Raw genomic sequence first — 12,685 nt, 5'->3', positions numbered from 1 at the left:
GCACGTACAAGGTTTGAGTTGTTGGTTTGATGTACCCATTCTATTGTGTGGCATGAAAATCCTTGACACTCACCTGAACAAGAACGTGGAAAAATGTGGACAAGGACATGGTTTCAAAGTGTTTCTCCGCAACCTTAAGCACAGGGTGACAGCAATTCTCCCTGACAAACCCTTCAGTAAATGTTTTCCATTTCAAATGCTTGAATCAATAAATTATTATAAAAAAAAAACCACCCCGTCAAAAATCTACTGAACTCCTTTCTAAACAAACATATAGCAGCAGGCGTCTGCTGGCCAAACCTATCATTCATTAGCAGGTGATTCATCTTGCCCTAAAATCGTGGCATGTGCGACATCATGATAAAGCAGTAACCACAGGGGCAAAGCTGCTCGTACAGCTTCCAAAACTGTTTCACTTTCACCATTTTTTCCATTAAGTGCCCTCTCGGATTTGTATTGCAAAGAGCATGAGACAGATGGATCCTTGAAAAGGCTACCCAGTTGTGTAAAACAGAACTTGAGAATCACGTTAATTTGGTCCAAAAGCTCTGCAAAAGGTTGTATCAGCTTTTTCCAAGCAGAAACCCTTTCTCGGAACCTTTCCCTGAAGATATCCTTCAGGAGGGAGCCCTGCTTCATGAAATAATGTTATGGTCAGAAGCTAAAATCTTGAATACAAAATCGTTAATAACATCAGGGCGCTTTCATAACATGTATTATTAGAAGTTCTTTTAGAAAGTAACTCTTCTCACACCGTTGATATATAAACTTGATGCTCCAAGAGAGCTCTAGAATCCACATTAGATTGTGCTTGTGCAGCGCTTGTCATCCACATCAACCTCTAGCATACATTTGAATATTAACACAGATATTCATTAGATTCTTTTGTTTATGTATTCAAGGCAAATAAATCTCTTTTACATTGGTAATTCTCTAAAACTCCTAGGTGCTAACATTTATGGTGGATGCCTACCTGAGCATGATAAATAGCTTGGCGCTTTTGAAGGAATAGTTCAGTACATGAAAGAACTTCATTGATGAGCTTCCCTTTTGTATTCAACTTACTGTGCGCTAACCATTTTTCCCAATCTGAAGCCAGAGCAGAATGTGCCAAACGTAATATATCAATGGAAAAGCGACCAAACTGTTGCCGAGTACCACAAATACCAATATGCTGGTTAACACAGGTCTTTGAACCTGCACCTTTAACTGCACTTATATCCACGGAACTACAGATTGGATATATCGCTATGGAAGAATGCAGGTCAGATGAAAGTACCTCCGCAGAGTGTAAAGCAAGCAATTGGGTTTCTATATGCGTGAAGCTTCTTTCAGCTACAATGGAATCTTTACTAACTCTAGTCAAGGGGCTCTGACATTTTGAACAACCATTTCTACCTAGATCCTTTGATTTCATTTCATATGAATTCCCACTAATATCAGCCTTTTTTAAAGCAAAGTCTTCTCTGCACGTGCTGTCACTTAATTTAGCCAATGAATTAAACTTCTGCAGAACACTCTCTGCTGTCCTAGAACGTCCTCCATCAACATCATGCCTATCAAAAGCTTGATTATCTGAAGTCATCCGCATGCATTTTAGCAACGGTTCACCTTCTGAGGTGTCCTCGGCTTCAACCCGATTTAATTCACCTTTTACAACAGGAAGAGGCAGTATCCCTTCACATTCTACAAAAGGTAAGTCACATAAAATCATGTCTGCCATTGCTTTCAAAACCGTTTCACTCTTCTCCAACTTCTCTTCCGGCAGTTCATCCTTATTTGGATTGCAACACCTTATTCCCTCATCGACCTGCAACAGCATCAATATCACTATTTATCTCAGTATTCAGCCAAACAAAGTTACTGTCATTATTTAGGACAATGTGCTGAAGGATGCTTATAATTTCTATTGTGAGGGTGGTGGTGACACTAGTTCAATATTGAGAATGAGATAAACATACACCTGAACTGAATTTTGATCCACCCTCCGTAATTGATTGTATAGTAAGTGCAAAGCTATTGTGTATTGGCGCCGTCCAACATGAGCCACCATCACTCTTCTAACCTGCAACATGCAAGAGATACATGCAATAAAGCATACAAATTAATAAATTACTAATTATAATGTAATCAAACCAAACAATTCTGAACCAGAAACTAATTATAAGGACGATTTTAAATGAATGGAACCACCATTGATGGTGTTAATGCCAATGGAGGCGAAAGACCCAATAAACAACGCTCGAGTTCACGCATTGGATTGACAGCCCCACAATGACCACACTCCTTCCTGCAAACATATCAATAAATTATACTCCCAGGGCTTTACAGTATAGAGTGAAGAAAGCATTTCAGTTATAAACATAATATCAATGCGGCATAGAAAAGTTCATGAGATTTTTCCACCACAAATTTCTTGATTTTGCGGCCCATTTAAATATGATAAATAAGTGGCATGATTATGACTGCATTGTTCTGTTTGGTTCTTAACAATTCTTTTGGGCATATGCACCATGGAGGACAGCAGCTTGATGTTTTTGGACACTCATTTCAAGTTTATTAGGAGTTACATTATGTTAATGTGCATCTAAGATCGATACTCATCGATAGTAAGATGAAGTCGTGAACGTTCTAACGGGGAGTTCTAGGAAGCGGACTTGGGGATGCGCAGCTAGGGTTACAGCGGGGCTCTGAGTTTGCTCCCTATGGAGCGCAGCAGAGGAGGGAGCTCCACTCCCTCCTACAAGGAAGCGGTTGCCAGCAGAGGCCAGACACCACTGGGTAATGTCAGAGGATCTAATGAAGAAGGGAAAAAAAAATAATGAAAAGGAGTCAGATGGGGCCAGGTCCAAATAGCAGCACTAAGGACAAGGAGGAAGTAGACAAAAGCCAGGGAACAAGGGACAAAGATCAAAAGGGACCGTGCAGACCCAAAATGGAGATTACTCCTAGAGTGGTGTTAAACGATCCTGCGCTGCAGGCGCACAGGGAACATATGGGGACTTATGCCATAATCTGCAAATTCATGGGAATATGGCCCTCTGAAAAGGCATTACAGACATGGATCAAATACCACTGGAAACCCAAAGGTAGTATTGATCTCCATCTTGGGTCAAAGGGTCTTTTTACCGTGGTATTCACTAGCATTGAAGATAAAGACAGAATATTCGAAGGACCCTACTTTTATGCAGCAGCGGGCCTCTACATGCGGCCGTGGTTGATGAACTTCGTTCCAGAGAGGGAGACATTCACCTCGGTACCTGTTTGGGTAAGGCTCTATTCCCTACCTCTCGATTACTGGCAAAATGAATTGCTTGCTGCCATAGGCAATAAACTAAGTCGTTTTGTTAGGCTTTGGAAGCCACAAGACGAGTAAATATACTTCCTATGCTAGGATTTGCGTAGAAATGGATCTATCAGGCGCTCTTCCGGATGAAATTATCCTGGAAGTTTTTTATGAGGAATGGGTGCAAACTGTGGATTATGAGCATATCTCGTTCAGATGTCGTAAATGCCACGAACATGGTCACTTGATCAGAGACTATCCTCTTAGTAAAGCAGACAACAAGGGCAAACCTAATACAGTTAAGGATACTAAAAACTTTCAGAAAGTGGCAAGTAAGGATAAAGGAGGCAGAAAGGGTTCAAAGCAACAGCGCAATGAGGGGCAAAAGACCAACCAGAATAGGTTTCAAGCATTGGAAGAAAATGAAGAAATGACAAATGAAGATCAATCAATGGAGGAAGGCCCTATTGAAAAGGAGAAGGAAAAGAACTACAACCCAACACAAGAGATTTGTAACAAGAAAGAGACTATGATGAGTGAGACAGAACTAGAAATGGATATGGAAATGACCCAAAGTGAAACAGATCTGGAGGATCATGAACTTCGGGAAATTCTAGAAAAAGAACACCTAGATCTGGAAGGGTTCTTGATGCAAGGAACCACGGGAGGGATAGATTCATTACCTCAAGAGGATTGCAACAAAATACAACAGTTTTTTTTATGGAAGACACAGGAATGTGAGTTAGGAATAGGAAAAACCACTGACAAGCAGGAAAACAAAGGAGTGAAAACAATGAAACCAACCCCAGGACTAGCTACTAGAAATGTAGGCAAGAAGAGAGGCCGGAAAAAGCAGAAGGAGCTTTTGATGGAGTGTGGAAAGCTAATGATAGATTCGGGTAAGATGAAAGACCTAACCAGTTACTCCTTTACAAGTCTTTAAATATGAAGTTCACATCTTGGAATATCAGAGGTCTAGGAAGTAAAAGAAAACAAAGATTGCTTAGTTATAGAATGAAACAAGATATGCCGGACATGATCTTTATCCAGGAAACGAAATGTTCCATTCAGAAAATAAGACTTATACACAGCAAATGGCTCAATAGATTTGAGTTTCTAGAGGTTAAAGCTGAGAACACAGCGGGGGGTATTCTCACTCTTTGGAATCCCCAAAGGGTCAGCATAATGGATGCAGAGGCATCAAGAAATTACCTATCAGTGGTCATTCAACCAGTAGGGGTTTCGGAAACATTCCTGGTCACAAATGTTTACGGTCCTCAAAGAATAGAGGATAAACTCAAATTGTTAGAAGCCCTTATTGACCTCAGGAACAGACAGGCTAGAATTCCTTGGATCTTGGGAGGGGATTTTAACATGATCAAATCTCTCTCGGAAAAAAAAAGGAGGTACTAGAGCGCTTAACAAAGACTCCTTAGAGTTCCAATCATTTATAGATAATATGAATTTGGTTGATTCAGAATCGGGCAATGGTCTTTTTACATGGAACAACAAAAGAGGAGGTGAGGCACTGGTAGCTTCTAAGTTAGACAGGTTTATGTTATCAGAGGAGTTGATGCTTCTAAATAAAGAAATAACAGCTAGAGTTCTTCCATTTGGAGGTTCAGATCACTGGCCGATTCAATTGGAAATCAAGGGTATAGATTCTCCCAGGAATAGACCCTTCAGATTCGAAAATATCTGGCTCTCCCACCCGGATTTCATCAGTAACATTGAAAAATGGTGGTCTGAAGACCTGCAAATCCAAGGATCTAAGATGTACCTCCTTCATAAAAGACTAAAGCATATTAAGTTTAGACTTAAGGAATGGAACCAGAAGGATTTCGGTAACATTTTTGAGCCAAAAAAATCAGTGGAAATCAAGATTCTAGAACTCAACCAAGCTCTGATAAAAAATGGATTTGACAAAGCCAAAAGTGATCAGGCTGATAAATGCCATCTAGATTGGGAAAATTTATGCAGACAAGAGGAAATATTTTGGAGACAAAAATCCAGAGTTCAATGGCTCAAGGAAGGAGAGCGGAACACAAGATTTTTCCACAGATCCACTATGGCTAACAGAGCTCACAACAAAATCTCAACGATTAAGGATGAGGAAGGGAAGATTCAGGAAGGGAAGATTCAGAACGCTCATAAAGATATTGAAGCTGTGCTTGTTCAACATTTCCGGAACATCACTCGAGAAAACATTCCAGACAGGGATAGGTCCATCAGGGGAATCACAAGGCATATCCCTAAGCTGGTGTCCAGAGAAGACAATTTTAACCTCAATAGAGCAGTTACTGAAGAGGAGGTCAGTGAGGTTCTCAAAGACATGCAGAATGGCAAAGCACCAGGCCCGGATGGTTTCAATGTGGATTTTTTTAAAGCTTGTTGGCATATTGTCAAAGAGGGCATATTGAATGTGGTAGAGGATTCCAGGAGCAGCAAAACTATCCTGAAAGCTCTCAACACCTCCTTCATCTCCCTGATGCCCAAACAGAACTCAGCTCAAACTGCAGATAAGTACAGACCTATTGCCTTATGTAATGTGGTTTACAAGATAATATCCAAAGTAGTGGCCAATAGACTCAAACCTCTCCTTCCCTCGCTAGTGTATGAGGAACAGTCAGGTTGTGTGGAGGGAAGACAGATTTTAAACAACATCATTCAAGCACATGAGGTGGTTCAAATGCTAACCAGCAAAAGGCAAGCGGGGATGATCATGCAATTGGATATAGCCAAAACGTATGACAAGGTGAATTGGATTTACATCAAGAAGGTTCTCTTTGCCTTTGGGTTTCACCACAACTAGGTCAGATGGGTCATGGCACTGGTGACTTCTTCCAGCTTTTCTATTCTAGTAAATGGCTCTCCCTCAGAGATCTTCAATCCTTCTAGAGGCCTCAGGCAGGGAGACCCACTCTCTCCCTTTCTCTTCATTCTCATGATGGAAGGACTTGGGCGATCCATTAAGCAGGCCAAGGCAATGGGCAAAATCAGGGGTCTTCAAGTTTCTGAGAATGGTTCTGCTCTGACTCACCAACAATTTGTTGATGATACCTTACTGCAAGGAATCCCCACAGTCAAAGAGGCTTCGGCCTACAAGCAAATCCTTAAAGATTTTGCCTTGGCTACAGGTATGGAAGTCAATCTCTCTAAATCAAAAATCTTCTTCTTAAATACTAACATTGCCATCCAAAGAAATATCTCAAGAATTCTTGGTTTCCAAAGAGATTCCCTCCGCTCAAAATATTTAGGAGTTCCTCTCACTGCCATACCCATGTACAAGAGTATATGGGAACCGATTCTTAATAAGTTGCAGGACAGAGTCAAAAATTGGACCTTTTGTGCCTTGAACCTGGCAAGCAGGTTAGTTCTGACTAAGGCAGTTCTGCAATCTATCCCGGTTTTCATGTTATCAGCTCTCCTAGCTCCCAAAGGTGTCATAGAGCAATTCAGGAATATACAAAGAGATTTCCTTTGGGGCAAGGAGGAAACATGGAAGAAATGGGCCCTGGTTTCCTGGGAAAAAATTTGTAAACCCAAAAGTCATGAGGGTCTAGGCTTGGACGATCAAGAGATTCTTAGTAAAGTTCTAGGAGCCAAGCTTTGGTGGAGATGGGTTCAGGAGCCAAAAGCCTAGTGGGCCAAGATCTAGAAAGAGAAATATGCCAGCTCTTGGCACACTAATGATCTCATAAGAATGTCTGGAATTATAAAAGGCTCCTACATATGGAATAGAGCCTGGGAAAACAGAAGCATAATTCAAGAGAACAGTTTCTGGGAAATTAGCGTAGGAGATCTTGGTCTCTTTTGGGAGGACAAATGGCAACAAGAACCAACGTTGTTAACAGAGAATTTTTTAAGCCTCAAGCAGGAAACAGATGCGCAAGGGTTAATCAAAGTAAAGGATTTTTGGGATCTTACTCACATCTCCAGAAAGTGGAGACGATGGAGAAACATTGATTGCAGAGAGGATAGCCCCTTAAAAATCAAAGCAGAGGCTCTTGGGGACTTGCTAAAGCAAAGAATGATCTTAGTAACAGAGGGGCAGGATCAATTGAGATGGGGTAACAACAAGAAAGGAACCTTTAATCTTAAGGAAGCAAAAGGTTTTCTCCTTGGGCTTGGTTCCAGTGTTCCAGACAAGACCTGGCTGCATCTCTGGAGGCATCAAGGCTGGATGAAGATCAAGCTTTTTATGTGGTTGGTTCATCATAAGAAAATCTTGACTTGGGACAACATTAGGAGAAGAGGAGTTATGGGGCCTTCCAGATGCCAGCTCTGTGAAGAGCAGGAGGAGACAATGGAACATATTCTCAACAGCTGCTCGTACACCACCTGGCTGTGGGATTCGTTCTCTTCAATTTTCCACCAGTCTGATAGGGACAGAGGAAGTATCACAAATACCCTAAACCAATGGAGAAGAAACTATATGGAGAATGAATTCCTTAATTTGGCCTGGGCCTTCACACCTTGCTTCATTATCTGGAATGTTTGGAAAGAAAGAAATAAAAGAATTTTCAAGAATGAAAAGTCTTCACCACATCGTCTATTTGATCTTATCTTGAAACAGCTCAGAGAGACAGTCAGCTCCACTGTTCGCAATATCCCCAAGAATCCACCCTCGGATAATGAGCAGAGAACTCTCAGGCAACTGGGATTGCAAAGGATAATTCCTCAAGGTATAAACAAAAGGGATACAGCTATGGTTACAGAGAAGGACTTCTGGCAACCTCCACCGAAAGGCTTTCTAAAATATAACATTGATGGTGCCTCAAAAGGCAATCCGGGAACTGCTAGTTATGGAGGAGTTTTAAGGGATGAAGAGGGAAATATTATCTTTATCTTCCACTGTCATTTAGGAAGAGCTACCAATAACATGGCGGAAGTGATGGCTCTGGAGCAGTGTCTAGAGTTTCTGATTCAAAACCATCACTCAAATGTCATTGTAGACGCTGACTCTGAGATAACCATTAACGCCATGAAAAGAATCAGCGGTGGTTCTCGGCTGAAGAGAGTCTCGAATCACTGGAAACTTATCCAGGTTTATCAAAGAATCCAAGTTCATCTCCAGGGTCTTCAAACCGTAAGTTTCAACCATGTTCGTCATAATGCCAATAAGCTTGCGGACTTACTGGCCAATCAAGGTGTGTGCAGTGCAGACTGTGGGATGGCTAAAAAGTGGCAAGAGATTCCTCAAAGTCATCTTAAAGCTATCTGCGAGGATCAAGTTGTTGAAGACAGGGAAGTTTTTAGATTTCCGGCTAGGTTGAATAGCACGAATTGACGTTGCCGATTTGTACACCCTCAGCCCAATAGGATGAACCAGGAAGGTTGGATAGTCAATTTCAGTCTCACTTTTCCCCGGAGCAATTCGACCGGGATCCCCAGGTTACTGTTTGGCAATCTGCAGAATCAGTTCCCAAACAAACTCTGGAATGGGTTTTGGTTTCACTGTATGAATAGGCAGAACGGGCGGTTAACAGTGTACAGCAGTTGGCTTTCTCCCTCTTTCCGCTTTCGAGCTAGAGATCCTGGCCATAGTCGGTTTTCCGACGATCGCAAGTCTGTAAAGTGGTAAGTGGTTTTGCAGTTTTGGGAACGATCCCACAGGGATCACAACACGTGGCAAGGTGGTTGATTCGGAAACCGCCCTTCATCACTCGTTATGGTTCGGTTGTGTATGGCAGCACAATATGGCTCCTGGCCGATGGATCCGGCAGCTTGGATGGACGGTTGGGATCGTTCACGCTGTTTAGTGGGGCCAAGCGGGTCATTTCCCGTTCCCTGTTGGAGCGTCTTGTCCTTTTCTGTCCATCGGCTCTGGGGGTGTGTTTTGTCTGGTCCGGCCTTTTGGTTAGGGTTCTTGTAGCCCTTCGGGGTTTTTTCCCATGGGTTTTGGGTTTTTGGGTGTTAGGTAGAGGGTCTTAGTCTTTGGCAGGGTTACCTGTTCTCCTGAGTTTGTACAAATTGATAGGTTTCTGTATTCTATGTATCTTTTCTTTTGAATTAATGAAATAGAAGATTCGTACAAACTGATAGGTTTCTTTATTCTATGTATCTTTTCTTTTGAATTAATGAAATAGAAGATTTGTCTCTTGCTTCAACAAAAAAAAAGTTTATTAGAATGCTTTTATTTCCATTAGTTTCCTACCTCGGAATATTAAATTCTCAAATTTTGTTCGTACAAATCTGTAATCTCTTGAGCCATAAAAGGAAAGCTCATGGAATTCAACATACTACTTGACAAGTACACAGGTTACTATAAATACCAGATTGAATCACCAACAAATGGAATGGCATGTGCACAAACAATACATGGAGTAACCAGATTCTTGCACTCTGCACACACCAAAGCTACAGAACTCGGTGCTCTTCGCCATTTTTGCCTCTGGCAAGCTTCATACTCCATAACAAATGAATGCTACGTTGTCAAGATACTTTTAAAAAATCTTGTACACCCAAGGCCTGCAACAAAGAGAAACAATACAAAACAATAGGCAGCTGTACCTGTAACCATAAGAAAAGTAATCACAATGTAGTCAAAGGTACAGTGTTGGATACTACTTTGTCATGTTCTGTAACATATTATTCTGGAGTCCTTAGTTTTGAGTGGGAGAACCCTAATTTCTATGGAACATTGGATAATGTGGAAAGAAAGCATAGAAGTATTGTTGAATTTATTCGTTTTATTCTTTTGCTGATAAAATCTGAGTTGCTTTGAATTATAAGAGCTTAAGACAGATTAAATTGGTCATTATGAGTTAGCTGGAAGAAGACTGTTAAAGCTGCATGAAGAATTATGGCATTTGTGTGATTAATAGAAAAGAGTGAGAGCTGGTATCAGTGTTTGATGCCATAGTCCTATTATCTTAGTTTGATTCTAAGTTTATGATTAAATGGTTCTGTTGAGATAAGATTCTGTCCCAAATCTATATTCTGCTAGATTTACATTAAGACTTAACAAATCTTCCTAAATGTGATAACTTCTGTTTCCTCTTGTTGAGTATACCAGAACATAATAACCAACATTTGGTTCACATTGCCCTCAAGAACCTCTTTACGTCCACTTGAGTTTATGCTCAAGAAGAGGCCAGGAAGTGACAAAGATTTGTTGAAGGAAGCTGCTGTAGAAGCAGGAGTGTTCATATTTTGTTCTAGGATGCTAACAAATATGACTCTGCTTCAGCATAGATGTTTTGCCATGCACCTAAACAATTAAGGGTAAAGAACTTAAATTAAAAAGAGTTAAACTATTGGGTTTGAATTTAATAGTTGAAGATCTGAAAAAGTAGTAGTCAATATCAGAATATTGTCAGATATAAAATAAGAAAACCATGTTTTTTAGTAGTTTTTACTAGATTCCGTGTGATTTCCTTTTAAATGAGAGAATATTTAAAGATTTTATTTAAAACCAGGCATTGTCAAAATAATAATAGAGTCCTAGACTTAATCTTTTACCATCCTGTGTTATTTTCTGCTCATTTTTCACAGATCTGATATTATGTGAATTAGTTGTCCAGTCTTACATATCCTTTAAATGGTATTAATGTTGAAGTGCCAGTTATGTCAATACAAGAATATATTTTCAGTTATTATCTACATTTTCCTGTGTCTTGTAAAGTTGTGTTGAATCTTTACATGTTTTACAGAGTACAGAAGCACAAGAGCAAGAAGGTAGTTAAGAAACAGAATGATTGGGCCTGCAAATGAAGAAAAAGAACCTGTGGATCACCAAAGTAAAAGGTCTCAAAAAGAAAGCACTCCACTCTCTGATCATGTTGAGGAGAATCCCAAATAAGATGAAATAAATTTATTAGTGTCCATATATGGCCAAGAAATAGGTCAATGGAACTAGAGAGTAAAATCAGTGGCCACAGAATGTCCTGGATGCTAATGTATTATCCAAGTAAGACATACCAATGACACTAAAACAAGGTAAAGGGCATGCGCTAGGCAAAGCAAAGTGAAAAACCCTCGTACGTTTGAGGACCTAACTCAATATCAGCATCATAACATGAAATAAAGGTAAACGCATAGGAGAAGGAAGAAGCATCCTTGTCCTATTAATCATTGCGAAGGAACCAACTTAAAGCCTAATGATTTCCTTCGAAGAGTGCCCTAGGTTGAGGGGTCCTAGCTATATAATCATGGGAGGAGCTATGGAAAGATATGACCTATCTCTCTAACATCTGAAGCCGGGGGGAAGAATCCCATAATGGAGGTCTCGCTGCTCAATTTGACTCAGGGAACCATACCTTGTAGTGGGAAAATCCAGCTCTAAGGCTGTATAAAGCTGATGTGCTTGGCAGCTATGCAGGAAGAAGTCTACTCTCAGAGATCTACCAACCTGTAACTCGAAGGAGGGGGAGGGTTCCTAGTGCTTAGTACCTCCAACAACTGAGATAGACAAAAATAAAAAGCAATGAGGTGAACAGTCTCTCGCCAAAGGTTACTTGGGAGCAGGAGTAGAAGCGGGAGTGGGTAGCAACATTTTCAAAAGCTCCCAAATCGGGAGCGAATTTTTTTATAATATATATTTTTATATATTTTGATGCATATATGTCAACAAAAGCATGTAGAATGATGAATTAGATATAAAAAGCATAAAAACATGGATTGAACCATATAACATCAATCATCTAGAAGTTATAATCTTCATCAACCACGTCCACAAGTTAGTAACATACAACATATCGAGTCTCATGATTCATCAATCTTAAAATTTCAAGCTTTCAAAATTCAATATATAACATTTATCATCATTGATCACTAAAGTTGTAATGTGTACTTGTAACCATTACCATTACCAAGTAACCAAACAATAACAAAGAATATCTAACATGAAATGAAATGTTTCAACTTTCACGAAGCATCATATAATATATTCATAATTCATTACCAATGAGTTATAATTGCCAACTTCAAACTTCAAACTTAAATTGTCATATATTGTTTACAAAAAATATCATAATAAATATGAAAGAGTCAACAGTTATAAAAACTAATAGAAACTAGAAAAGACAAGTAAATCCATTATCCACTGCTTCCTGTGGCCCTTGCCACGAGAAATGTCTAATTTCGGAGAAGGTCGTGGTGGTCTACTAGGAGTCTCCTCCCGCATAGTTGAATGACCAAAACTAGAAGGCACATGACCTCCACAAGAGGATGTAGATGCTGATGGACGTGGTGGCAGCAAAGGCAAAGATTGTGGAACTTGAGCACTGCTACTGGATGATGGGGGTGGCATGGTTGTTGTTGCTTCATCATCTGTTTCAAAAGTTATGCTTCCAATTCTTCTAGATGTAGAGCGCCATCCTCCAAATGGGTTGTTGTCCCAAGTTGTATATGATGTATCATCATGAGCCCGATCACAATAATGACTCAACAACCTCA

General features: G+C 40.2%; 1 protein-coding gene across 3 annotated transcripts in view; it reads right to left on the bottom strand.

The window, feature by feature from the left end:
- Positions 1-222: 222 nt before the first annotated feature.
- The window catches only part of LOC149186814 (uncharacterized), a 64,295-nt gene continuing 51,832 nt past the window's right edge, over positions 223-12,685 (bottom strand). Inside the window, exons 2-7 of one of the 3 annotated variants that reach the window (XM_089411143.1) lie at positions 9,562-9,799; positions 2,194-2,290; positions 1,964-2,065; positions 974-1,810; positions 755-841; positions 223-630 (exon numbers count right to left, since the gene is read on the bottom strand). In XM_089411143.1, coding sequence (XP_089267269.1) covers positions 304-630; positions 755-841; positions 974-1,810; positions 1,964-2,065; positions 2,194-2,290; positions 9,562-9,701 — 1,590 coding nt within the window. In that variant the 5' untranslated portion in view covers positions 9,702-9,799 and the 3' untranslated portion in view covers positions 223-303. The remainder of the gene's footprint in view (positions 631-754; positions 842-973; positions 1,811-1,963; positions 2,066-2,193; positions 2,291-9,561; positions 9,800-12,685) is intronic. The other 2 variants (XM_089411142.1, XM_089411145.1) reach the window with 2 other exon arrangements.

The sequence above is a fragment of the Pinus tabuliformis genome, chromosome 3_1, assembly GCF_031772625.1.
Source record: "Pinus tabuliformis cultivar Carrire ecotype Pingquan chromosome 3_1, CPIR1, whole genome shotgun sequence".
In the NCBI taxonomy this organism is placed as follows: domain Eukaryota; kingdom Viridiplantae; phylum Streptophyta; class Pinopsida; order Pinales; family Pinaceae; genus Pinus; species Pinus tabuliformis.
This window is presented reverse-complemented; position numbering and strand designations above follow the sequence as displayed.